Source organism: Manacus candei, unplaced genomic scaffold (assembly GCF_025592945.1).
Source record: "Manacus candei isolate 608988 ecotype Guabito, Panama unplaced genomic scaffold, ASM2559294v1 h1tg000020l, whole genome shotgun sequence".
In the NCBI taxonomy this organism is placed as follows: Eukaryota; Metazoa; Chordata; class Aves; order Passeriformes; family Pipridae; genus Manacus; species Manacus candei.
In genome coordinates, this window is record NW_026138068.1 from 601,735 (window position 1) to 629,587 (window position 27,853).

Genomic DNA, 27,853 nt, shown 5'->3' on the forward strand with positions numbered 1-27,853 from the left:
GAAAAACTTAACTATTAAAATAATGTGTAGGAGTTCAAGTGACTACCTCTCCTACCCCCTCTATCTTCTCCTGAATTGGACATGACCTCTGAAAAGGAACATTTCTTTCCATTTGTCTTGCTTCAGTAGTTTACAACAAACCTTTGAACAGTGAGAATCTTGTTTATTCCCGGACACCTCGTTCTATAAAAGGCTTTTCTCAGACTGGCACAAAGACTACTGAAATCAGCCATCCTGAATCATCTGGACAAAATATGAAATTCATTGTTTCTTTCTTCATTCTCTTCACCCTTACTGCTCTTCAGAATGCAGGTGAGTGATTTTCAAAGATTCTGCTGCTTTTATCTACAAACTTTTTTAACTTCTGAACTTCAGAATACACACCTCGGTAAGAAATTGCTGATACCATTTGTACCAGCTAAAGCAAAGGCACACAAGTCAGCTTTTACCAGCATGGTGTCATTTTCATTTCCTTCCTCTGTAATTTCCAGCAGGTCGGTGGATCTTCTCTGTAAGTAAACAGACAATCTGGAGAATGCAGTAAAAATATTTAAAGATAGAAAAACTTTCTAGCTCCCTTTACTGAACAAGCACTTCTACCTCCCTTCTTCCCGTTTCCCCATGCTTGTTCTTCACCACCCACCTTGAACCCTGCCTTTCTTTTTATTTGTGTCCTCCCAAATAAGCAACCCTCCCCTAATAACTTTTTGATAATTGGTTCCAAATTTTACAACAAGAAAGAAATTTCAGTAGCTTTTAATAATCTCGTATTGGAGCACATCTTGTTGCTGATATTAACTTTCCAAGAGCTTTAACCTTCTGTTCTTATTGATTCCCTTCTAGGGTTGATGGTGAGGGAACCCCATTCTGATATGTTTAAGACTTAACTCTCAGAAATAAATATAATTAGTGACACTCGCTGAAGGGCTGCTCTGGAGATTTATCTGACTCTTGCATGTAAAATTACCCATGAAAGTGATGAAATTATGTAGTGGCTTGGAGGTAAATAAGTGTATTTTCCTATTCAAAATGGAGCAGCCCTAACATGAAGGTGATTACAGCCTTCACCTAAATACATTCCTAAAATAGCATAACCAGCATACTTTATTGATTTACAGTAATCCTTTAGATGATATACTTTTGTTTTAGAGAACATCCAGAAAAGTTCAATAACATTCCTATCTATATGTTTTTTATTTCCTTTAACAAGGAGCTCAAGACTCTTGCTCACACCAATGTGGGGAGCTGCTCAGTACCTGTTCTTGCCAGGTGACATGCCAGTCCTTGGGGAATTGCTGCCCTGATTATAAAGAATTTTGTCTTCAGATTTCTCCGTACTCAGGATCTCTGATGGGAGGCAAAGACTTTTTGATTGAAAATACAGCTTTTAATACCTCTTCTGTGCTAACATGCAGGTGGGCCATGATTTTATATAATCTCACTTTCCAACTATAGGTAAATACCATGAAACAAGACTAGTCTGTACAGGAGTGAAAACTTTGTAAAGTTGTTAGAGTCCTGAAACACACAAAAGTTCTGCTGAACCTCACCCTCAAGGGTACATTTTGACTGTATTTCTACACAGGATCATTTCTTTTAAGTCAAGTTATTGTGTGATACAATCATTATTCTGCTAATTTATAATTTCTCCCTCCCCCAGTAATTAAATAGTAAATTGAAGGCTTGTAGACTGCTGTGTATTTGTGCAGTGCACAGCAGGTTCCACACTGGTGAAATAAGCACAAACAAATTTTTTCAGTTTATATTCACTGCTACGAGCAAAACTTGAACTTGAACAGATGGGACTTTAAATGTTCTGCTCAGGACACAAGGTTGCTTGATGAAACACAACTGAGACATTCAGAATTTTCCTTCTCTCAATGGTGCCACTGAAAAGTGTTTTCAACACCTACAGGTTCAAGCAGGAAATCAAAACCAGTGGCTATACTGCTAAGGATGGAAAAGGCCACTGCATCTCCCCGTTGCTTTATGAGACTGGTTTCATCCCTTTTGAAGTTTCTGTAGATGATGGGAGGACGTTCCCCTACTCTGGAACTTGGCTATCAGGTGACATTTAAATTTACACCATTCCTCTTCTTCCTGTATTCTTCCTTGTTGGATGCAAGTTTACATAAGCCTTCCCTTTTTGATCATTTTTCTTCTTCTTTAACAGGCCTAGGAGAAGTAATTCTTGCTGTCCTCATGCTAATTCATCTTTTGAGAGATGAACTTTTATGGCAATTGAGTTCTGCTGCTATACAGTAGCAGCAGCAGCATTAACTCATAAAAAGTCCTGCCTAAAAATGAGGTTGACCAAAACAGTTACCTTTTTGTCACTACTTCTATTAGAAAATAACTGCTCTGTGGTGTTCAAACATTAGTAAGGGCTCAGCTTCAGCTTACTCTCTTTATGTTGTGCATACTCTACTGTGTCAAACATACACAGGGGAAACACTACTACATCTTAAATAACATAGTAGCACTTTTTCAGAACTATGCAAAGCAAAAATGTCATTAGTCCTTTTTTTCTGCTCTGTAATGCAGTACATCACAGCAAGGTTTCAGATGAAGAAAAATGTACTTTGGTGAATGAGACAAAATGGCAATACTATGGTACTCCCAACGCTTATGGAAACTTAACTCTTACCTGGACACATCAGGCACTTGCAGAAACCCACGTCAACATAGAAGTCTGGGGATACCATGAAACAGGTAAAGCGACACTTTTCCTACCTGTGCACAAACATTTATTGTAAGTTATTGCATGATTTATGTGCAGAACTCTGCAGAGCATGTGACCCCTTTCACTGAGGCCTCAAGAAGAGATCTGCAAGTATAAATAACTCATGACAGTAATGTCAGCTTTTCCTCTTCATTTACTTATGTGGAGACATCTAATTTCAGTCTCGTGGTAATTGTTCTTTTCCAGTGCCCAAAACCATTTTCCTCCTCTGTGTGACAGGTGACAGTTACTCAGAAAACTGGTTGGCTGAATGGAAATATCTTTATACTTTGACCAGAGAAATCCCCAATACAGGGAAATTTACTTTCACTCCTGTACCTGCTGAAGGAAATTACAGTACGTGGGACTTCGGAATTTTGAGGATTACACCCAGCAGCTATTCTGATGGGCAGAGGCAAGTGCATCACAGCTTTCATTAATCATAGGTACCTTATTATTGCTTCCTGAAGTAAAGTTGATATATCCTTCAGCATTTAAAACTGGGACTCAGGCTCCATTTCACATGAAAAAATGGGGAGAGAATTGGAAGGGCAGAAGTGGGAAAAACTCATGGGTTTTTCCCATGTTTATTAAGAGGGGCATGGGCAGAGGGAGTAAGGCAAAGGCAATCAGTAACCACCTGCCACAAGCAGAGCGATGCACACTCAGTCACCCCGTAGGGGCTGCTTTGGAAAAACTGCTGTAGTTTTATTGATGGACATGGTATGGAATGGGGTATGGAATATACCTTTGTTCAGTTTGGATTGGCTGTCGTGGCTGTGTTCCCTCCTAGCCTATTGACAAGCCTTAGCCTGTTTCCTGGGGGACAGCATGAGAAACACAGAGGACCTTGACACCGTGCAAGCACCGTTTGGCAGTAACCAGAACACTGTGTGTTATCACAGTTGTTTGGTCACAAAGCTGAACCACAGGACCCTATGGGCTGCCTGCAGAAAATTACTGCCCCCCAGCCAAACCCAGTACCCTCAGCAGACTCAGATCTGCCGATTTTTTTGTCACACCTGTAGAGGAGTCCCTAACTGTGGAACTTCTGTCACTGCAGCCACAGGCCTTCCTCTGCATTTAAATTTTTTTCTATTTTGTATGCAGCCTTTGCATTCCTACAGATTTCATGACCACTTCCTTTTATTTCATTGTATATTTTCCCATGATTTTTGGTGAATTACCTCTGTAAGTGCTCCATACATATTCTGACCTTGCCTATCCCTCATAATTCTTCCACGTCTGCAGTTTTTGATGTAGATGGTGTAGATTCTGTGAATATATAAATGCCACCTCTTCAGAGTTCGAACATGTTGCTAATATGTCAGAACCTTCTTGAGCATTTAGGAGTCACTACCCAGAGAAGGGTAACCTTTTCTCCTTCTTGAGGGATTTTTATTATGCTTTGTATATGATACTTTTTCATGGGTAGAAAGCAGAGTAGCTTTGGAACATTTCATGGATTTTTGGAACATTTCATGGATTCTGAATGGTTTTTCCCGGTCTGTTGCCATTAGCCCTGGTACTACTGGGGCACAGGGTTATGTTTTGTTAGAGAATCCAGATGTTCTTCATTCTATCCTAAATAGAACTACAATGTCAAAAGGCATGAATAGAAAGCCTGTCTCTAAAAGGATTCAGGTAAGCCAGAATCATGAATATTGAAATGTATTCTGATTATTTTGTACTTGCTGCATGCTGCCCTCTCACTTTCTGAATTTGGAAAATTTTGATTGGCCATAACATTTTGCAGGAAAAAGAAAACAATGGGCTTTGTAATGAAATAACACTTTGCAAGTTAAAAGATACTTCATAATTATAGTTAGTGATTTGACAGTGTTACTGTCAAAACAGTGCTTGTTCAGCTCTCAGATCTATTTGGCTCTTTTTTTTTTTTCCCAGCAACATTCCATCACTCTGGAGCAATGAGCATGCATTGGCTTGGCACCTCGGGAAAGACTTCAGGGATGACCCAAATGCATGGGCAACTGCAAAATGTATGGAATGGGACAGAAAGGAAGAGAAGCTTCCAAACTTCAAGGAAGAAATTATAGACTGCCCTTGCACTTTGGCACAGGCAAGAGCTGACACTGGCAGGTTCCATGTAAGTTATTGATTGATCCCTTTGGCTTCTGACAGTTCCAAGTAGAAGCTTAGGGAATGCCATACTCCACACACCTCCCTGTTCCCTCTCTAAACGTCATTACAAGGCAATTAAATTATGTTTAAACTTGCACCAGTAGCATGTCAAATAGCAGAGGCAAATACAGCTTATTCAGGTAGTATGAATAAAAGAAGTGCCCGTAGGACAGCAGATGGAAATTACCTTCAAACAGGGAATTCAGACAGTAATTCCAGTGGTAGACAGAAAACACCATGGAGGACAGTGAGCTCTGTGGAGCTGAGAGCAGGGTTGTCTTCTTCAAGATCCTGCAGGATGGCAGTCTGTGTTCATAGGTGATATCCTGGGATGGAAGAAGCAGGCCACATTTCTTCCTAGTATGTCAGACTTCACTACAGGCCCTTATGCCTTGTGCTTCAGAGCTCAAGTCCAGAGCCATAATCCATTATTTCCTTTCTCCTGCTTCCTTCCTCTTTCTCAGCTCCACTGTGTAACAAGGAACTGACAAAAGCTAAGAAATCAATTGCCATTTAATCTACACTTTCAGTTGCAGTGCTGATCTGAGGACCAGTTGAGGGGAGCTTTGTCTCCTATTTGTGATAACAAATGGTGGCAGTGTGTTTATACATATTAAAAAAAAATTAGGTAGATTTTACTACCATCTTATTCTGGTTATGAACCTCCAAATTTCATGTGTATTCCAAATGACACAGTTAAAAGCATATGAAGGAAAAAAAATAGATCCACTGCACTGCCTCTGTCTAAGAACATAGGACAAACTTTTAGTCTGTTGTGATCTGTGTTTGTTATATGCTTATAGTTGAATCCCATCTAGCTGCTCTTGTTCTTCAATGTCTGTTGTAATAGACTGCAAAATGCTCAGCTTAAGCCTGTTGGCCCAAATACTACAGTATTAAATTCACTGTTTTTCCTGTCATTCCATGCTATTCAACACACAGCCTCAAACAGTTCGTGTAGATTTTACACATATGTCAGATACAAAGGGTGAGGGGAGGATACATAGATGGAAAGGACAACGGGGAAATATCCCCATTAAATGTGAACATTGATCTTTTTCAGACAGATTATGGCTGCAACATTGAGAAGGGGAGTGTGTGTACTTATCACCCTGGTGCTGTGCACTGTGTGAGAGCCATTCAAGCCAGGTAGAGAAAATTTTTTGAACTGCATTTTTTTTATTCCATCTCAGAGACAGCAGCACCACAGAAGGCACAAAGGTCTCTGGCATCTTAACTCAGGTTCATAGCAACCACTGTTTCCCTCTTACTCATATACTGACCCTCACTGCTGAGATGAAGTTAAGGCCTTAGGTTTAATAAACAAGAAATTGCAGCATGTGAAACCTTAGGATACCTAAACAGGAGCTAATGGTTAGAATAGATCTGAGTAGCCCTAATTAAGCCTTTTCTGTGTTGGTCTAATTAAGTTCAACAAGTTAATCTTTGCACTATTTCTGTAAGAACAACTTCAAAGAGTGGTATGTTCGTGTAGCTATAAGGCCTAGAGAAGGCCTTTTAACCAAGTCCTTCCTTCCTGCCTTGGTTAAAAACCCTTCCCTCCCTGTCCCTACTCTGGTCTAATTTATAAGAACCAAGAGGGGCGGGGTGAAGTCTAACTGGGCATCATACAAAGTTTACCAACCGAAATGTTTAGCTGTACCCATAAAAAGGCAATAGGCAACCCCTAAACACAAAGGAACCTCACAGAGCTGAATGATGATTTTCTTGCTGCTTCTCTCCATCAGTCCCCAGTATGCAGCAGGACAGCAGTGTTGCTATGACTCCACAGGAACACAGATCCTCACACATGACTCCACGGGAGGCAGCACACCCGATCGAGGCCATGACTGGGGTTCACCACCTTTCCTGAAGCCTCCCCGGATACCTGGCTTTTCCCATTGGCTTTATGATGTTATCAGCTTCTATTACTGCTGCCTGTGGTCTGATAATTGTCAGTTCTATATGAAAAGGCGTCCCTCTAGTGACTGCAGGACGTATCGCCCACCTCGAGCTGGTAAGGGCTTCATAATTCCCTTATGGAGTATCGCCTTTTGATACAGTGTTGGCTTTTAGAATACTTGTATATGTACATATATTAGTTGACAATGGAGAAGGTACAATGTTCTGTGGAAAAATTCCATGGAATGTTTCCATTGATCTGTCAGTAACAAAATCTGTATGTGTTTTTTAGTTGTCCTGCAAGATTTTCTGCCGTTGAGTATCTCATTAACCCCTGGAACATAGATAGCCAAAGCTTAGTAGTCAATGCCCAAGACTTTCTGCCATCACTGAACACTTTTTCATAAAGAAGATGGTTAGAGATGGTTTAAGACAGGTAGGCAGTGGCTAGAAAAGCTGTCATGTAATTCATATGAAATAAGGAAGTTTTACCATTTACAGTGTGTCTGTTGCTCCTGCCCCTTGCTTTGAAGTCCTCAAGTCTTGCCATATCTCTACTGCTGCCACATGTCTTGCCTTCTATGCTGCTCGGATGCTGAGGTGTCCAGCAGGACATGGCCTCCCATAAATAAGGAAAGTGCAAAGAGGCAGCAGTTTGCAGCAGGAAGAAAGGAGAAAACTGCAGAGGGCACTGCAGTAGGTAGCTGGGGGTCACAAATGAGTGGTTTGCCTGCTTAGAGAAACCCCATCAAAGGTTTTGGAAAAAGCAGCCTTTTAAAATGCAGCTCTGAATGTTGGCCAAAGAATATGAAAGTAACTGGAATTACATTTCTCATTGTTCAAGGTTCTCATGGCTGTTCCTCATATCCCATTTACCATGGATCAGATCAGCCTTGCATTTTATCCTTTGTTTAAATGCTATTCTTCGGATCACCACAATGAGATTTATTTTTATTTCTCATGAACTTAACAGGAGTAATGGGTTGTGATTTTTGCTTGTTCTTATTTCTCATTTTGCTTTCAAAAATAGCATCTGCTTTTGGGGATCCTCATTTCTTCACATTTGATGGTCTGAACTTCACCTTCAATGGCCTAGGAGAATACCTGTTGGTAGAGTCTGATCTCACATCCCTAAGAGTGCAAGGGAGGACACAGCAGGGTCGCCTTCCCAATGGTAAGTTGGCAAGAGAAAGCAGTGATGACAAATGAAAGCTTCTGAGGTTGCTTGATTTGCACTTTACAGCATTCCTTCTGTCGTCTCTTTTTTGGCCATTTGTGAAAGGTCACCTTTTTGAAGATAATCAGAAGGCTGACAACAACCTAGGGCAGAAGAAGCTTTCTGGAGGTACCTGTGGCCTTCACAGTTTGAAAGGGCAAATTGCAAACCAGCCTGTAAGAAGGAGACTGTCATACAGCTGCATTTTAAAGTGAGGGAAAAGTAGAGTGTGAAAGAGCATAATGGGATCATGCTTCTCATAAGGCTGAAAAGATACTTTTGTTTATGCTTTTCCTGTATCTAGTGCTATTTTGTGGTGCATAAAATAACAGACTTGGCTCAGTAAAGAATATCCCACCTGGCCTTAAGGATGCTCTTCAAGGATTTGGTACTTCTGGTACAATTATATGGATGAACTAAAAATTGTCTGTGCATTTCAGCACCCATGTAGATATACAGCTTATACTGAATATCACATTGGATAGGACAGAGATTCTCAAGGAAATGTTTTGCCCTTGATAGGTTTTACTGTGTTTATGGCATAAGTAGCATGAGTCACTGAGCAGTTTCTTCTGAAGATCAGTTTCTTAAATTTTTGTTTATTCTGTTTCCTTTTTTGTCATGCCCTCCCTGAAATCATCTTCAGTTTTCCCAGACCTTACTCACAGGACTGAATGTACAAGCAGATCAGTCAGCCTTCTTATATAGTATAGCCACTGCCATTAAGATGAAGAATTTAGAGTTTCCAGTCTTTTCTAGCATTAAACATTCTGCTTTCAATGTATTGGAAGGAGATGTATACTGTGGGGTTTTATATGACTTATATGCTTAGCCGTTCCCTTAAATATAAATAATTATATTTCATTATTTTTAGGAAATATCTGTTTGAGGTTTTTTTTTCCTGTATTGCTATAACCTTCTATATTTACTTTATATCATGTTGAGTATTTTAGGGGATTGGTTTTTTATTTGGAAGGAACTGGAGCTCAGGGGACAGGCTTGTCTGCAGTGGCCATGCAGGAGAACAACTCTGATGTGATTGAAGTACGGTACTCAGAGGATTTGAATCTGGAGGTCCTGTTAAACCAAAAGGTTCTCAACTTCTCTGAACAGACCTGGATGGACCTGAAAGGTTAGTTACAAATATCAGCCTTGTAAGCTATTGTATTCCAGTGGAACCCATGTACAGTTAAAAATATCTCTAGATGCATGCATTTCAACTCTCTTTTTAGCATCCTTTTATGAAAACAGCCTGCAGGTCACAGAAAAAAATATGTATGAAGTAAACAGAGAACAGGCAGTGTCCCAACTCATTAGAATTTATTTTATTATTACATGACTTTCTTCAGTTGCTGCCAGATTGAGGCTGAATCACTGGTAGTGCACTGTTGACATGCACCTTTGTGAAAGAGAGAAAACTGAGAGCAGGGGGTAGAATGCCCTTTCCATCCAGTTTGCCCACCTGGCCTTTTCTTTATGCTAACCCAGTGCCCGGATTCATCTGGCTTTTGAGACTGTTGACAGGCACAGTATCAGCAGGAGTATAGCAGGAATGTAGCCACCAGAATTATGGGCTATACATCTCCTTCCAAATAGCCATGGATCAGGGATGCTACAGGGAAACACGCTGTGGCTGTCTGTGTTCCCATGGAGAAGTGTAGCAGAGTCATGGTTCAGGTGAGCACATCAGAACATGCATTGCTCATCACCAGCTAACTGGCAGCACCTAAGCTGTGTTCAGGAAGAGGCAGAGCCATCTGGTTTGCCAGCAAGGAAGAAGGAGAGGAAAGCTGTGACTACTGAGAGTGATGCTGCCAGCTCACAGCCACTCTCTGATGCAGTCATTTCATATCTTAGAGCTTCTGGTCTGGGACACTGGCAGAAGGCAGTGCATCTTATATCAGCAGTGGACCTTTCTTTGCTACTGCTCTGTAGTAGCCATCTTACTGTAATTGTAGTATGAAGGTGTGGCTTTCCTTTAAATGCTTCTCAGTGTAGCCCAAAGTGGAAGGGAGGAAAAGCTTTATGAGAAATGGTTATAACTGATGATGATTTTAAGTGATGCTAAAACACAACAGTTTGTTCACTATGGATAATTAGGTATTTTGTCCTCTTCCTCTCATTGTTATAGGTCTCTTTCTCCATTCTACACCTGATCAGAACATCACAGTGATGTTCTCTTCTGGGTGTGGAGTGGAAATACGGGGAAATGGAGGATTTCTGACCCTGACAGTTCTGCTCCCAGAGAAGTTCATGAATCACACACAGGGTCTCTTTGGGGTAATGAATGGCAATACAGAGGATGAATACACCTTCAGGAATAAAACCACCCTACCAGTTCATGCAAGTCCCCAGCAGTTGTTTGAGTTTGGAGCTAACTGTAAGTAATTTCTCTGGTCTATTATTACATTTTCTTTACAAATTCAAAACAGCTTGTGATTGAAAGGCTAGGAAATGAAGTCTGTGCCAAGCAATCAGTACTGGGAGGAGAGAGTAAGAGAAATATACTCTCCTCTACCCAAGTGGGTATGTGCAGGCAATGTTACATATGAATCTCTCTCTCTTTCTTTCTCTGTCTCCCAAGGGGCTATTGAGAATGGAACTTCTCTCTTTACTTATGACACAGAGTTCTTACTGAACAATTTCTTTTATGGGGAGAAGCACAGTGCTTCCTTCCTACCCGTGTTCTTCCCTTATGAAGACCCTGCTGATCCCCTGGTAGAAGAGATGGTCTCACTCTGTGGCTCTGACCCGTTCTGCAGATTCGATGTCCTGACAACAAGAAGCCTTCAAGTGGGAAATTCCACAAGACTATCTCATCAGAATCACAAGCTGCTGGTAGAACATCTGGAGCCAGGTGATACAACGTTCCTCAAAGCATCATTATAGAATCCCAGAATCTGAGTTGGAAGGGACTCACAAGGATCATGGAGTCCAACTCTTAAGTGAATGGCCCATACAGGGCATCACTACAGTTATTTTTATAGGGCATCTAAATAGTTAACAATGTTTGAGGAGGCTTTGCTTAACTGTAGGTTCATGCACCTGTAAATACTCTTATCTGGAGGAATTGTCCTTGTACCAGGAAAACTCTGCACTGGAGGAATACTTAGGCAAACACAAAATATATTTCTTTCCATTTCTTCCTACACCACACTGTAGAAACTTTATCTTCATTTTCTATGCATTCACCTGTAGTCCTCAGACTTAAAAATAATAATAATTTTAAAAATATCAGAAGTATTTTCATTCAGATTGCCTAAAAGTCTTTGTCTTTCCATGAGTAGCCACTAAAATGCCATTTGAATCATTGTAATGGAGATTTGCTAGTCCAAATCAAATATACTTTCACCAGATATGTCTCTTTTACTAGTGATCTCTTGTGGCTGGCTGGACCATCCAATCAATGGAACAAAGAATGGAACTAACTACCTGCTGGGCTCAACCATCATTTTCCTCTGCAGTCAGGGCTATGAACTCACCGGGTCAAAGGAAAGAACTTGCCAAACATCGGGGGCCTGGTCTGGAGACACACCCAGTTGCATCCAGAAAACAGGTCTGTTGTCTTTTAAATGTTACATGTTGTCATAAAATCATTATCACACATAAGGCAATCTCAGTGCACCATGATGGCTCTTAACAACAAAAACTTCTTTTACTTGGGAAAATGTTGGACATAAGATCTCTGGATTTCCAGAGAGAGTAACATTCAAATCTAAATAACAGGTAATTTATGATGGGTTTATGGGTTTTGTTGGGGCTTTAAAATTTTTTAATATTTTAAAAAATTATTTAATCTATCTACTCTTTCTAAGGGTTTAGGGCTACAAGCTTCCCTTTCTGTAGGGTTGGCTAGGAACTGGCAGGCATGCTTCTTGAGTGGATGACCTAACATAAATTTCAAAATCACTCTTAGAAAAACAGGAAAGCATAGTACTTAGCTAAAAAATAGAAAATATGGATTATTGGAAACCTCTAGTATCCACATTTGAGCTACTTTTCAAGTATAAATGATGGCACAGCCCCCAACCACTTAGTGTCATCTTTCATTCTGTCATGACTAATACAGTTTTAACTTCCTTTGCAACTAACTGGGGCAAACATATATCCAGTCTGAGCCATCTGAGGGGTGAGTTATGAAGCCACACATTATAAAATGAGCACTTGAAGAGAAACTTTACAGAAAAGGACCTGGGGGCAACTGGCCCTGGGTGGTCCTGGGCAACTGGCCCTGGGTGGTCCTGTTTGAACAGGGGAGTTGGACATCATGACCACCAGAGGTCCCTTCCCATGTCAGCTGTTCCATGATTCTGTGAGTTGAGAGCAGACAGAGCCCACACTTGCTGAATGCTTTCACCCTTTTTTTCTAAAGGGTTATGTTATCTCAAAACATAATGCATCATTCTATGGCAGCAAAACTATTGTAATGATGTAATGTAATGAATGATGTAATAGTATTTAGGACAACTAACAAAATTTTATTATCTTTCTTGTGTTAGTCCCATTAGATTAACAATTAGCCTGGACTTTTGGATTTAGTAGCAGTTAGGCTGTCTCTATGATTTACAGAAAACAACCCAAAATTTTCCTTTTAATCATTCACCACATACACTCCAAACGTCCTCAAGATGGCAATATTTCAAAGCACCAAGGTGATGCAAGGCCAGATGGCACGTTTGAAGCACTTTTAATGCTATGTTAATAGTTCCCAAAAGCACTCATAATTCATACCAAGAGATTCTCCATCAAATAGTTCATACCAACAGATTCTCCACTCTGAGCACCTTCCAAAGAAATGTGCAATGTGCACCTCACTTCAGCAATGAATTCCTGTCATGCTGACACATTTCATCAGCCTCTGCTGGCCTGTACCAATTGCTTGTACGTTTTGAATGCAGCTCTGCACGTTTAGTGATATTTGTAAGATGAACCGCAGTGAGTTTGGGCAGCAGACAAATGTGCAAAGGCCAGATCTTAAAAAGCCAGTGGCAAAACACTCTGCCAAGCTGAAAGCTAAGAACATTTTTCCACTGCTGCCATCAACCACATACATGGTGGCTAAGAGCCAATCAGTCTCAATAAGCAAAACGGATGCTGACATTTACATTAGAAAAAGGGGGCAGAAAGCCAGCCCTGAATGATCAGAGGGAAGGAGCTGGGAAACATGCAGTGATTAATTGCATTCAGAATGATGGAGACGTGATGCACCTTTATGGATAAGCAAACAAACCCCACAGTGCTGTGCAATGGTTTCCTGAAAGATGACAAAGAACAACAAGGTATGAAAGAATTTTATTGATCTGATTGCAACAAAGACCTTCCTTACTATTTGATATTATGAAAACTGGATAGGAAGAGAGACAGAAACAAGAAAATTTATGCCAGTTATTTTGCAAAGTCCACTTCAGTATTTGAAACTTCAAATACAAATTATGCTGTTGAGCCTGCATATTGCTGCTTTTGAGTTTTGCTTTCTTGAATTAAAATTTCCATGGAAGTCCTCTGCTAATAATTATTTTGCTATGCTTCTAATTACAATCCCACTGCAAGTCTCGCCAGTACCACAGACACCTCTCTTCACACAGTATCACAGAGGAAGAACAAAGAAGCCATCCAAGCATAACCAAAAAGGAGATTCTAGTAAAATCACAAGTAACATCCAGCTAAAAATCAAAATCTTAGAAATATATGGACAAAGGATTGAAAAAAATCCAGTTTCAGGGGTTGGCAGTTCTGCATAAATATTGTACATTCACGATGATGATTACATATTATCCACTAGCCACCCTTTCTTTGAGTTACAACAGCTTTTACAGCCACCTGTTCCAGCAGTCAAATGCAGAAGTTCTGTGAGTTCCTGATCTGTACCAGTTTCAGAGAATCACAGAATAGTTAGGGTTGGAAGGGACCTCTGGAGACCATCTAGTCCAACCCCCATGCCAAGGCAGGCAGTTTGTTCCACAAATAAAAAGAACAGAAAAATTGTATGTACAATTTCAAAAATCATCTTGTGACTGCATTCAAACAGATATGAATAAATGTATCAAAGTCTTCCTGGGTTTTTTGTCATTGGTCTGTTTTTCAGCTATTGAACAACTAATTCTTCTTGGCTGTGTATTTGGAATAGTTGGTGTTGCAGTCCTGGCACGTCTGACTTTTTTATGTAGAAAGGAGAGGTAAGCCTCAATTAAACTGAAAACACAAATGAGCCTCCTAAAGAAATAGCAACTGTTATGACCTCTTCATTAATTTTTCTCATCAACAAAGAAATCAAACATGGTATTTTTCTGCTACTATCTTTTTTGAAAAACACGTCACTGTCCTTGCCAGGATAATGCCTTCAAACTGAAAGAGTTAGATTGGATATTAGGAAGAAATCCCTGTGAGGGGGTGAGGCCCTGGCACAGGTTTCCCAGAAAAGCTGTGGCTGCCCCATCCCTGGAAATGTTCAAGGCCAGGTTGGATGGGACTTGGAGCAACCTGTTCTAGTGGAAGGTGTCCCTGCCCATGGCAGGGGGTTGGAACTACATGATCTTTAAGGTCCCTTCCAACCCAATCTATGATTCTGTGGTAATTTAAATATTTTGAATCTTCAGTACTGTACAACAGGGGAGGGATAGTGTTCTTCAGGGTTGTATGCACTGGAATTACACAGAACTGGTACTTTTAAAATTGTCACAGTATTACTATTCAAGAAACCCCAATATTCTTCTCACTCTGTTCTAAGGTAACCTTGTTCTATGGTAACTACTTTTACTCATCTTAAGCCTTTGGTTTGTTTGGGTTTTTTTAACTTTGTTTTTTCTTCCAAGACACAAAGGAAACCAGAAACTTGTTTCAGAAGTTCCAGTAGAATAAGAGACAATGAAATTCCAGCGGAGTTTTTAATGAAATACAGAAAAAGCATAGCAGAGGCTTAAATCATCCACAGCAACAAATATCGACTTTCCAAACACAAACAATGGTATCATTTTGTATGATATAATTTGATTTCTGCTATCAATATAATGAGTATTGAATTGTATGGGAAATGCTAATCAAATTCCTGACATTACATCCTGGCAGGCTGAGCAAAAGACAATGTTTCTGAAAGCATTTATATTAGAAATATAAAATTATTTATTCATTACTTATTAGCTGCCATTGCTGTTGCCATTGTTGTTTGTATACAGAGACCATAAACCACAAAAAGAAAATTACAAAATGAGAATGAGTGACCTTGAATACAGTAAGTTGAAATACAAATAGAAAGAAAAAATCTTGTAAAAAAAAAAAAAAAAAGAACTTTGAAAGAAATCTGGGGGATTATCACTGGCAATGAACTTGTTGTCCACGGCCAGTGTGCTACAGTTACAACAAACAGTGCAACTGATGTATACACACATATCGATTGTGTGTGCAACTGATTGGTGGAGAAAGAGGGCAGCATAGTGAATGAAAGTGGTTTTGCTTAGGAATGCTGGAAGACTGAAATGGTCTTTTGGAGATATGGTTGATTTTGTGAGCTTTGTTAGCAATACACTGTTATAAATTTGTAAGCCTTCTTTGTTCCAGTGTCCTTAAGGAACAGAATGCCAAATAAAATGGAATCAAAATTGAGTGAATGGGAGCACAATGGGATCCCAGTCCTTGGAGAGAAGACTGTATGTGTGAGGAGGAACTAAATAATTCTGCATTTATCATTAAAAAGGAAAAAAACCAACATAGCACCAAGCTAACAGAACACTGCTATGGTTTTTCAATATTTCATCAGCTTAAAAAAATTACATTCAATAGGAATTCAGCTCAAAATTATTAAATATTAGAAATTTAACTAATATTTATATTTAAATTTTTGTGTAAAGCCATGCTATTATATGGAATCTTTTTTCTTCTCAAAAAAAAAAAAAAGGAATGTTTTTCTTCTCAAAATCAACCTTACAGCTTTATGTGATGGGAGGTTTCTGCATGCTAAAAGTGAAATATATCCATACTATGTATTGATACAACAGTTAAGGCCTACAAACTGTATTTTATTGCTTCCCCTCTCAGAGTAGAAAATTGCTCTCTCCCTTTATGGGTAATTGAAGGTGCCACTTCATTACACAGCAATGAGGTACAGGTGCTACAAGGGTAACAACGTTTGCCCTCCTTCCTGACAAAGCAACTTTGCTGTTAGTGTGGTTTCTTTCCTGTTGGTTGCTTTTCAGCAAAGCTGTACTGCCATTGCGAAAACGTCTCACAGGTCAGGTAATAAGACTTTGGATATGTTTAGACAATGGCTTGACATTACCACCTTGACATTTTGTCCTTTGTTGTCTGCACGTAGATGAGACAAAACTCTGATAACCCAAACCCTATCTTTATGCATGTGCCTTCACTGTTGTCACAAAGCAACGCTGCTCCTCTTCTTTCGGTTCAGGGGTCTCTTAGCTTCTGTGTTCGTGTTTGTCGCTCTGGACGTTCCACTGTGGGCGTTGGTGTCTCCTCGGGGTTCCGTGTCCGAAGGTTTGGATGTGTTCGCGCGCGTGTGTCCTTGTGCCCCTGTGTGCCCCTGTGTGCCCCTGTCGGCCCGCAGGTGTCTCGCGTCTCTGCCCGTGTGCCAGGCGGTGAGCGGCCTCTCTCCCTGCCTCCCCGGGCGGCAGCTCTGCCCCCCCGGAGCCGAGGGGGGTTTGCAGCCGGGCCGCGTCCGCCCAGCGCGCTGCGGGCACGGCTCCGCCGCCCGCTCATCTCTGTGGGGCCGGAGGTGCCGCTTCAGGTTTAGAGCGACGCCCCGGACAGCAGCGGGCGCGGACACCTGAGCGGAGCCGCCCGTGTCCGCGTCCCTGAGAAAGGCTGCCGTGAGGGAACAGCACGAAGTTTGCAGCGTCCTCTTCCTGTGTCGTGTCCGTCCGTGCCCCGCGGCTCCCGGAGATGAGAGCGGGGCAGCGGCGGAGCGCTCTGCTCCGGCAGCCCCTGAGGGACCCCCGCCGGCCTGAGGGCGGGCGCGGGGCCGGGGCGGCGGCTGAGGGCGCTAGGCCGCGGCTGCCCGGGCTCCTCGGCGGCCTCAGCGGGACACGGGGTGCGAGAGGGCAGAGGGGAGTGACGAGAGCGAGGCGTGGGTCGCTGCTGGGCTGGAGGACTGTGCGTGTGTGGCGGGGGGTCGCCGGGGCCCTGCCTCGCTAACGGCGGGGCAGCCCGGCCTGCGGGGGGAACCCCGCGGAGCCCCTTGGCTGCCCCAGGGCGGACGCCAACAGCCCGGACCCGTCGGTGTCAGGAGTGGAAGCGGCAGTTCTGCGGTCCCGCGCTGCAGCAGGTTGGGATGTCGGTCTCTATCCTTTCCTGTCACATGGCTGGTAATAGGATCCCTCATCTGCCACTCGGCACCTCGCCGGGGCGCACTTACAGGACACATGCTGTAGGGCCTCCGCTTCCCGCACTTTGCGCTCTTCCCGGCCGCCTGCCACCCCCGGAGCGCTGGGGCTGCGTCCTGCGGGCGCCGTGCGGCCCGGCGGCCGCTGCCCATGGAGCCTCCCGCCCTCGCCGCCGTCCTGGCCTTCTCGGGGCTGGCGCTGAGCTGCTGCCGCGAGCCCGTGCAGTCCGGTGAGTGACGCTCCGCGGGGAGCCGGGAGGGGGGCGCGCTGGGGGCTGCCCCCCGCTCGCCTCGCAGGGCCGGGCGGAGGGGGAGCGGGGCAGCCTCGCCCCGAGCTCCGCACGCTCGCGGCTGGGCGCAGCCTCCCGCGGAAGGGCTCTGCCGCCCGGCAGCGCCTCGTCGAGGTCGCGACGACGTCCTTTCCTGCCCGCCTGGTGGTCCCGGGCTCGAGGCGGCTCCTGGAAACACGCAGGGAGTGTTTTTGTGCGGAGTTTGCGGGTGTTTGAGGCGCTCTCTGTGCTTGCTGAGCTGGGAGCTCGGAAACTGTATGGAAGCATGAGGTGAGAGAAAGAGGAGCAGCACATCTCTCTATGAAAGTGGTCTGATAGGTAGATCTGTGGAATGGAGGCATTTGCAGGGAGAAGAGAGTGTGACTCAGTGTGTGTCAGTGGGAAATGAAAAATCCGGTGGCAGCAGGGCATAATCGGGGCTGCAGAGCCAGAGCTTGGAGGGTGGCCGTCTCGCCTGCCTGCGGTGTGCTGTCCCAGCTCCCCGGCAAGCGTGGACTTCTCTGACCATTTAGGTTCTTGTTCAGCCAGGGAGGCTGGAAAGCCTGAAACTTCACTAGTGTGATTTTTCACTTAAAATTTCTCTACGCGCTTTTGTCCTCATTTCATTTGTTTTAGTGACTTCAAGTACCACGGTTCTCCTCTGGTAAACAGTGGCCATTCTTTGCAAGATCTGAAGTGGCAGATGATCACGGTGTCACAGCCATCAGATGCGTGTCCACTCTGGATACATTTTGTGTATTCTAATTGCTGATCCTTCTTAGTATGTAGAACTTGCTCCAGTTCTTCTTGCCATGGACACATACTTGCTCATCAAGTTTTTGTAGATGCACTTTATCCGATTTGGAAAATACTTACATAGACTTTTTTGGGGAATATAAAGCCTTCTACCAGGAAGAGAACTCTTCTGAGTTTACCTTTACCTTCTGGTAAACTCAGAAGTTACCTGAAGTGAGTAAAACATGAAACTACTTTTAGATAACTATTTAGAGAGCTGCCTAGACTGGGATATATCTGGACCATGTCAAACAGTCTGTTCCCAGTACCATTAGGATATGTTTGATGCACACAGTACATATTCCCTTCCACTGCTTAAGTTGAAGAATGTTTGCTTGTAAGGTTTCTGTGCAGAACTGTGGACAGAACACTCCATGTGTGACCATGTCCCTCACAGCAGGCTGCATGACAGCAAGTGGAGGATATATCCCAGTGTGAATGTTTGGTCACAAAGGGGGACAGAGATGCCTGAGCACAAGCAGCTGGGGCAGGGGAGGAAGGAAGAATATATAATGCCTCTGAATGAAGGTGTAGCAAGGGAGAATGGATCTAGAAAGCACTGCCAGGTTCTTTCTGCTAAAGAACCTGAAAACAATGCAAATCTGCATTTCAGCAACAACCTGTAATTTGTATGGCACGTACAAAATCTGCAGAGTTCTTAATCTGTGCAAACTACATCAGGATCTTCTTCTTGACCCTTAATCCCACAGAACTGAAATGGGATCAGCTGTGTCAGGTTTTACTTGAAGCTAGCAGAATTCTGAAATTACTATTGCTTTTGTAAGGCAGTTTGTCATATGGTGTGTTTTTAATACCTATCCTTTTTCTTAAAATGCATGTCTTAATAAGTTTATTGTAAAGTGCAGTCGAAATACTGACTGTGCCACCATCATTTGATAAGAGGAAAGAAACTTTTTGAATTGCTTTATGTAAAATGACTCCAACTGTCAGAAATTAGAGTGGGTTAACAATTGTTTTTGCACATAGTACTGCACTACTTTTCACAGACTGTTTTTGCTTTGCTGTGTGATGTCTAAGTTTCTCTTAATTCAAACACCTGACATTTCTGCATTCAGACACTGACATTTGTTCATTCAAACTTCAGCCATACCACATCTTTTGAGTGAATCAGAAATGAGAGGTGAGTGAATAGATTGCCTAACATTAAAGGGCTGAATTTGGTGAGTTTTCTATTACAAGGACAAAGAGATGGAAATGCCTTTGGCAGTTGTTAGTTTTGGTGAACAAATGTTGTATCGTCAGTGCAATAAGTTATAATTTCTAGTTTCTGTATTTATAGCATGCATTTAATTTTCCTATCAGAAATGTATTGTCAATCTCTTTTTCTTTTCTCTGTTTTCTTTCCATTTAGCAATACTGGGTTACAATGTCTTTGGTTTTCTTCCCAGCTGAGTCTTTCCTTTGAGCTGTTATTTCAGCCTTCTCTAACAAACCTTGTCTCTTGTCACCTTATTCTGCCTATGTCTTGCTGATCCAGAGAAGCAGTTCTAGTTGATATGCCATGAGCAAGTGTCATGGAAATACTCGAAAAAGCAATTCTTTTGTTTCTTCTTGTTTCTAACCAGGCAGATAGAAGATGAAATAGTCAGACACTTGAGCATATCATGCTTGTACATGCATAGAGCATAACTCAAAATCCAGAGCTATGTGAATGGATTTAAGCAGGATGGAGCCAAAGAAGTGGGAGGGAGGCAGGGATTACATGCTGCCAGCTGCAAAATTTTCATTCTTTGTCATATCACACCGTAAAGGTTGTACAACTGACCACTCTCTCCATCCACACAGTGGCTGTGGCCCATCCTGATAAAATTACCAAGGGGATTCAATCTGCCACACTTAACAATGGAACAACAGTTTTAAATCTTCACAAAGAAAGAAAACAAACGGGTGTATTAAGGAACAGAAATTCTTATGGGGCCACATCATGCATTCTTACTTCCAATGATAAAGAATTACGAGACAAGCAAGTGTGTTTGCATCTTGTGGCTGAGGAGCAGCCAGCAGCTGCAAAGCTCTAGCTAATGTAGCATGTTTGTGTTGTGCAAACAGAAAGAAAAGATGTACAAAATGCATCCTTTGAAGCATTTAGAAATAATGGTGACTGCCTCTCGTGCACTTATCTGAACTTGCCTGCTTCCAACATATTCCAGAAAGGGTCAGGCCAGTCAGATAGTGTTTAATGTTATTTAAAAAAAAAAAAAGTGATTAGATTGAAGATTAGCAATCAAAGTTTCACAAGGATAGCAAATTCATGTATATAACAGCTCACACACTGCCAGGGAACACAAGTATGGAGCTTCACATGTCTGTACATTTCCAGGAATGTACATTCTTACAAGACAGACTTAAGTCAAGGTTTGGTCAAATGTCAGGTGGCATAATTCAAATATTCACTGTGGCTACTCTCTGTCTTGGACCAACACTAAATAAGTCTCTCATTCTGACCAGCAAAAATTATTGCATTTGAGGACTTTCAAGAAATGTATGTCTGCATGTATGAATATGTAGAATGAGCAAGATACGATTTTTAAAATACATGTGGAGTGCCCCTACATTGTAAAGGAGAAATGATCAGCTATCCAAGTGCCCTCATAGCATCACATTGGAATTTAACTGTCTGATTTACCAAATGGGGAGTTGTCCAAATTGTTTTCTAGCAATTTTGAAAATAACAATTTTAAACAAAGACAATTCTTTCCTGAGGTTTTTTTCTTTAGCTTATACCAACTGTTGTGTTTTGGGGTTTTTTTAATGTTACAGTATAGGTACACAAGTCTGATGGTTTCAGTGAGGGCTTGTGTTATGTTAGTATAAATTGGAATAGAAAAGTATTGAAATGTAAAAATACTACACTATTTTTTCACTTGGGTAGGTCTAAACCTGCCTTATACTTCCCAGAAGCGTTTATTTTGCATCATAGCATAATATGGAATATTTTTTTCCCCTGACCAATCATATGATAGTATGCAAATGAACTTTTGGTTCAATCGATAAAACTGCATCTTCAAAGAAAACCATTGCAATGCTAAAAATATTTTTAATAATGACCACAGAAGCCATATTTGCGTCTTTCATCTCCTGAAGCTTCTTCTGGTTTTAATCAGTGTTCCCACATGAAGAACTGTGGCAACCTATGATAATAGAATCCCTATTTGCATCTCCAGGGAAACAGAAATGTTCTCATCTGAAGAAGGTAGTGTGGTGTTCTGCCCCTTCCATCCTGGGCCCCTGCCTCTGTTACTGCCGGGGTATCTTGGCATCACTTAAGTGGTTTCTGTCCTTTCCTCTGTGCGTTACTTTCTCATTGAAGTGTTTCTGCTGTCTAATTATACCCTTTCAATCAAATTAGAGACTGCAGCATCTGGTTAGTGCCTGTAACTGTTGCCATCTGCACCTAGATACAGTGCTTTCATTTAAGGAGGAGTGCTCAAATTGCAGTCTCCAGCAAGAACTAGAAGAACAGTTTAGATTGAATGGGAATGACTTAAAACTACTCTTACAACACTGTGCAACCACATGCATCAAGCAGCTGACACCGAGTCATTATTGGACTTGGCACATTTGGTTTCATATCCTTATATTGTGCTTGAGCATTTTTCTGACTGTTCTAAAAGGCTGTAAGAAAAATGAGAGAATGGAGCAGGCAGTTAGTTACAGCATGTAAATTCAATGAACCTTTACTTTTTGGTCCAACCTTGCAGAGCATTTAATGTTCTGGCTATCACACCACTCTAATGAAACCCAAGATTTAAATAGCAGCCACTTTCATTTATCTTTTATTACTTTGCAGATTTTAAAAAGAAAACCTTGCTTTTGGACAGTAGCTGGTAGGATAATTTCTGGCTTGGGCAGGCTAGTTTCTGGTTGATAATTGTCAATCTGTCTGGCCACTAGTCAGCACTCCATGTAGCTTCCAGAATGTAAAGCAAACAAACAAAGCAAGTTAAAGTGGTTTTTTTTCTCTCCAGTGGAATAGGAACAAGTTTGTCATTCTGAGTGTTCAGTCTCAAAAGCTATGTTCAGGCCTCAAACTTGCAAAGTACTCTAAGAAATCATTTAAACCATCCTGGAATCTCCATCTCTTCAGTCTGCAATTTGTAATGTCACTAAATATATGTCTTTGAGAATGCAGACTTTGAAGAATGCTTAGAAGATTTGTAAGTTTTCCTACTTGTCAGCCACAAAAGGAGGAGTGTTTGAGAAGTAGATAGCTGTTTGCTTTGCGTTTCATCTCATTTGCACAGATAAAATGTTTGTATTATTTCTGTCTGTGATAATGTGGCACAAAATGAGAATTTCCCAGGTAACTGGGCCTCTTGCCATTAAGGACTTCAGAGATTAAAGCCAATATTTGGAAGTCCATCGTAGAAAATCACTGGAAGCCAATGCAGACTCTGAAATGTCAGTGATTTATCATCAGTGCCTCATTCAGTAGAAAAGTCTGCACTACCTTAATTTTTCAAACGATTCTAAAGTGGCGCCCATGTGGAGTGCAGGCAGCCATACAGTCCCAAAGTAACAAAGGCAAATGATCATTGTAAGGTCCTTACATTGAAGAAGAAACCGACACAGATGGAAAAAATTTCTACGACAGCTGCTGTTTGATCTTCCAAATGTTGATCTGGCTCTAATAAACCTAATTGCGAACCTGTATCCCACACCGAGCATTCACTCATAGTGGACAATATCCCTAGTCTTGATTTCTGCTTTTTCTTTCTAGCAGTTGCTACTTAATACATACTTACTCAATCTCAGCATTCATTTAAAAAAATTACTTTTCTATCAGCCATGGCACCTGATATGTTGAAAACAAAACAGCCCTGACAACAAACTTCTGTCCAGGTTTTCTTACCAAGGCTCATTATCCTGAACAGCACCTGTTTGAACCTTCCAGTTTTTCATGACTAGAACCACTGCAAAGGTTCTCTGATTAATCTCTGATTAATTCTGTTTACAGACATTCTCACGAAACAGTAGAAACAGCAGGGTCATTAGGTAGTTAATAGAGTGAAATCATCACAGACACTGATTCTAATCACAGATTTGACATAAGCCTCTACTTCAGACTATGTCTGAAATGCAGCTGAGTAAGGTCTTAGAAATATGAGGAGGTCAGGCACTTCAAGATTTGAGTGGTCACAGCTTTCTCTGTGTCTTGTCTGAAACACTGGGGTTTAATATAGATTTATGGCTGACAGGATAGTTTGAGCCTTGGGTGTGTGAACAGAAACCATGTGGCAAATCTATCAAGAACAGTGGCACTGATGCCTTCTAGGAAGCTGTGAGCTTTAGTGTCCACCAAGTGTCTGTTCTTCCACTGGGAGAGGACTTGGATACAGTGCAAGTTCTGTCACAGTTTATCATAGTCTTGGAAAACTTTAAGGAATAAGGCTTGCTGAAATTTATGGAACTTGAGTCACAGTTCTGACGTTGGGTTCCAAGTGAAGGGCTTCATAGCCTAAAGTATTGTGGGCATATCAGTCAACATAAGGCAGCTGGATCCAGTGGGTGCCACAACAGTAGAGAGGTGGTTGTTGCTGGTTGGTTTACTCTTTTCCCCCTCCTTTCTTCATAATCTACCAAAGAGAAACCAGGTAATTAGAGGAAGCCCAAGAGTTTTACCAGTAGTGCTCAGTCCAGTCTTTTCTGACTGTTTGATTCAGATGACCTCTTCTGACTTAGTTTTGTGCAGACAGATCTGGCTGACCTTTTTTAAGCTCATCTTTTCACAGAACTATTGCACCAGTGGTGCGAGATGAAAAGTAGGGTGGGGGTTCTAACCTCCTGTTCTCCAGAATCTCTTAGAACTTTTTAAAGTGGTGCCCATGGATTTGAAATAGAGAGGACTGGTCTGTCTGAAGGTGAAACATTTACTTTGCACCTTCAACACACTGGGAATATTAATTTCATGGTGAGATTGCTAAGGTAGTGTCTTGGCTGTCATGCAGCAAAATAAGATGAAATCACTGCATGTGACAAATAGAAGAATTCAGCTGTTTACTGCCAAGATACTTAATGTGCTGAGATCTTTAACTATGCTACTAGGAATTTTATAGGTAACTGTACAAAATGTATCTCAGCAGATCTCAAAGCTGCCTGTTCAAGGTAAAAGAAGGTAGGATTGTGTCCTGGTTTCAGCTGGTATAGAGTTAATTTCCTTCTTAGTAGCTGGTACAGTCCTGTGTTTTGTATTGAATATGAAAATAATGTTGATAACAATGTTTTAGTTGTTGCCAAGTTGTGCTTACTCTGAATCAAGGACTTTTTAGTTTCCCATGCTCAGCCAGTGAGCAGGTGCACAAAAAGCCAGGAGGGAGCATAGAAAGGACAACTGACCTGATTTTTTAAGTGCCAATATTTATTTGAAAAGACTGAACTCCAGTGCTCTGGCAAAATCATTATTAATCCTTAACAAAATGAACATTTCCTAGCAAATTCCCTGTTACACAAAAGTCGATGTACTTCATTTGGTAACAGCTACTAAATTCCATAACTAAAAGTTTTCATTTCAGCGTTTTGGGGATAATCAGTGATTTTGCATGGTATGTCACTGCCTCCCCATTCCACATCTAGATGGTAACTGAGCCAGGGGAGCTTCACTACAGCTCAGCTGGCACATTTTTCCCAAATCTCTTGATATTGCCAAAGAACACAGGAGGCATTGATACAGCTACCTGTTGTCCTGGGAACAAAAAGCTACAGCTAAGAGGAATGAAGAGAGATCTGACTCTTCCTTTTGTTCCTGGTGCAATGAAGTTTGAAGAAAATCAGTTAAAAAAAGCTGACATGAAAATGTAAGTCAGTCGCTACTGCAAGTTAAAGCATGGGCCAGTCCTAGCAGATCCTAAAATGGACTGGTGTCAACTTCAGTTTAGTTTGTGTGCCAGATCTCATTCAGGTATTGTAACATTCCTTGCATTTCTGAGTAGATGTTAGTATATATTGCTTCTCATTTAGAAGTGAGAAGCAAAAAAAAAAAAGTAATAGTACAAAGCTGACGTAGACATCTTTTCTGGACGTGTTTATCACTTCTCTCAACTGCTTCTTTATTCTGTACATTATTTTGTTGATCTAGTTTGATTATGTTTTCCTCTCTTTTCTGCTAAATTCATCAGCTTATATTTTTCAGCTATAACATACAAAAGCTTTTATATTAACTGCCAAGCAAGAGAGGTATTGGAGAAAGTTGCAACACTGGTGACTTTACAGTGGGTTTTTTCATATGTTTACACAAATACCTGTGGTGGCTTGAATACTGGAAACTCAGATTTGCATTTTCAAGTAAATGTATGCAGCCCACCTGCATGACTGAGGCAGTCAGGTAAATTACAGTAAGGAGGAGTATTGACCTGAAGCTTGTTTTTGTTAAATTATATAGCTTTCTGTCCAAAGATGATAGCAGATGCATTAATGGCTGTGCAGACACCTCTTCTGTGTGCCTTCAGCAACAAAATTTCATTTAATTGAAATCCTAACTTGCCTAGGCATGAAAATGCACAGTGAAGGCACAAAAACATCGTCTTTCATCTGCTGTGTAATAGAACTGTGAAATAATTATTATAATTGCACCATTCTGATATCTGTGGGCCCAGACTAAACTAATTTCAAAGGCATGGTTTTAATAATACATTTTTCCATCTCCCACAGTATTTCTAAATAAAAAAAAAGGTGAACTGTTAATATCAGTATTAAGCTGTGGGTTGGTTTTTTCCCTCTTCCAACTGCAGCCACACAGGTCTTTCTAACCTTGTTTTTTAAGTTCTGTCTCATGAAGGACATCTGAGATCAGCACATACTTCACTTCAGAGCATTCTCCCGTTCCCTCAGGGCAGTAGAACGTCTCTGCAGCTGTAATATGCTTTCTACAGAGAATACTATCAGATCAAACAGGAGGTTTCACAGCCTGCAGTTGGTAGGAAGTATTTGTGACTTTCCCCACTAAAGCTATTCTGTACAAAGAAGTGTTTACAGCAGTGTAACACAGTAGTTTTAATTCTGTCATGGACTGTTATATTTTAATCCTATTCTGAAATAAATGCAAGGATGACAAATGTTAGCAAGTATTAGTTACAGACAGGATGGACTTACTTACGGTACATTAATTATAACAATTATTTCTGGGAGATGATCACAGAGTCACAGAACGGTTGAGGTTGGAAGTGACCTCTGGAGGTCATCTCATCCAGCTGCTCTGCTCAAGCACAGTCACCTAAAGCAGGTTGTCCAGGACCATGTACAGGTGGCTTTTGAGTATTCCCAAGGATGGAGATTCTACAGCCTCTCTGGGCAACTTGTTCCCGTGCTCATCACCCTCACAGTGCATAATGTAATCAAAAATGTTTAGCAATTTTGGCAAAAGGTAAAATTGTTCATGCATATGAATATTTATTTGGTCAGAAGATGTCTAGTGGAAGGTGTCCATGGCAGGGCAGGTTGGAACTAGATGACCTTTAAGGTCCCTTTCAACCCAAACTGTTCTGTGATTCTGTGATTAGCAAGACACAGCAAAGCCAGGCAGCATGAGATGTGTAGTTCAGCTGAGAAATGGGTAGTCTATTTAGTGGCTAAAGAAATCATTCTCTGGTTTGGTTTCTAACTTGCTGAGTACTAGGAAGCCAGGAAAACAAACATAAATGGGAGAAAATATGAGCAAGGCAGAAGAATACTGACCCATAATTTTTAATCTGGAAGCATAAATGCTCTAGTGGCAAATCACAGTATCATGATTATACTCTACCAAAGGAGGTGCCTTTCTAAGGCAATTCAGACCAGAGGAAAATAATGCCCAAGAATTTTTCTAAATCAGAATATAAATGTTTGTAAGGTCCATGCCTACAAAGTCTTTCACTTTATAAAGTACAGATATTTAAAGATTCATCTGAAGTGACATGAGATTTTGGGTAATATGCTAATAAGTGGCAGATTGATAATGTCATATAATTTCATTTTTGGAAAATTAACAAGTTACAGAGTCATTCTAATGAGTAAAACAGAGGGAAAACAGTAAAAAATGTACTTTGCTTATTGAGAAAATGCATGTTCATTGTGTAAATCACTGGTTTTATACATTGTTTATTAAAGTAATGACATCATAATCTCTCCAATAGAGGCTTGACTCTGAGAGAAAGTTAAAATCCCAGCCAGCATGTTTAGTTGCTTAAACAATGCAGGAAACATATTAGTAAAAGCAAACATGTTCTGTTGGAGATGGGGTGGAGAGTGAGGGAAGAACAACCAAACACTAAACCTGTATACATTCTTTCTCTTTTTCCATTTCTCTTTCTTCCCAGAATGTTATACAGCAAATGGGGCTGACTATCGTGGCACTCAGAACCAGACTTCCCAGTATGCAGGGAAACCTTGTCTTTTTTGGAATGAGACCTTTGAGCATCCTTATAATACTGTGAAATATCCCAATGGGGAGGGAGGGCTTGGAGAGCATAACTACTGCAGGT

At 41.3% G+C, this 27,853-nt stretch overlaps 2 protein-coding genes across 4 annotated transcripts in view; both read left to right on the plus strand.

Annotated features, from left to right (window-relative positions):
* Position 1: 1 nt before the first annotated feature.
* SUSD2 (sushi domain containing 2) lies at positions 2-27,803 on the plus strand. 3 transcript variants are annotated; one of them, XR_007904283.1, is made up of 15 exons: positions 2-312; positions 1,211-1,415; positions 1,916-2,067; positions 2,545-2,712; positions 2,963-3,137; positions 4,628-4,829; positions 5,928-6,013; positions 6,613-6,881; positions 7,797-7,940; positions 8,959-9,114; positions 10,114-10,362; positions 10,567-10,839; positions 11,447-11,538; positions 14,068-14,158; positions 14,795-15,972. XR_007904283.1 is itself a non-coding variant. In XM_051785839.1 (15 exons), exons 1-15 carry the CDS (start codon positions 255-257, stop codon positions 27,711-27,713), a joined length of 2,436 nt encoding a protein of 811 aa, XP_051641799.1. In that variant the 5' UTR covers positions 2-254; the 3' UTR covers positions 27,714-27,803. The 3 variants fall into 3 exon arrangements, 2 of the variants coding, with proteins under 2 accessions (XP_051641799.1, XP_051641798.1); XM_051785839.1 differs by lacking the exon at positions 14,795-15,972 and adding an exon at positions 27,689-27,803 and having other exon boundaries at positions 11,356-11,538; XM_051785838.1 differs by having other exon boundaries at positions 11,356-11,538.
* KREMEN1 (kringle containing transmembrane protein 1) overlaps positions 16,833-27,853 on the plus strand; it is a 33,781-nt gene continuing 22,760 nt past the window's right edge. Inside the window, exons 1-2 of the mRNA XM_051785841.1 lie at positions 16,833-17,543; positions 27,689-27,851. Coding sequence (XP_051641801.1) covers positions 17,465-17,543; positions 27,689-27,851 — 242 coding nt within the window. The 5' untranslated portion in view covers positions 16,833-17,464. The remainder of the gene's footprint in view (positions 17,544-27,688; positions 27,852-27,853) is intronic.

Bases quoted from the DNA above. Each gene is read 5' to 3' on its own strand.
- SUSD2 (XM_051785838.1), top strand. From the start codon at position 255: ATGAAATTCATTGTTTCTTTCTTCATTCTCTTCACCCTTACTGCTCTT. The intron at 4,830-5,927 runs GTAAGTTATTGA...GATCTTTTTCAG, and splicing joins CTGACACTGGCAGGTTCCAT to ACAGATTATGGCTGCAACAT. The intron at 10,363-10,566 runs GTAAGTAATTTC...CTGTCTCCCAAG, and splicing joins GTTTGAGTTTGGAGCTAACT to GGGCTATTGAGAATGGAACT.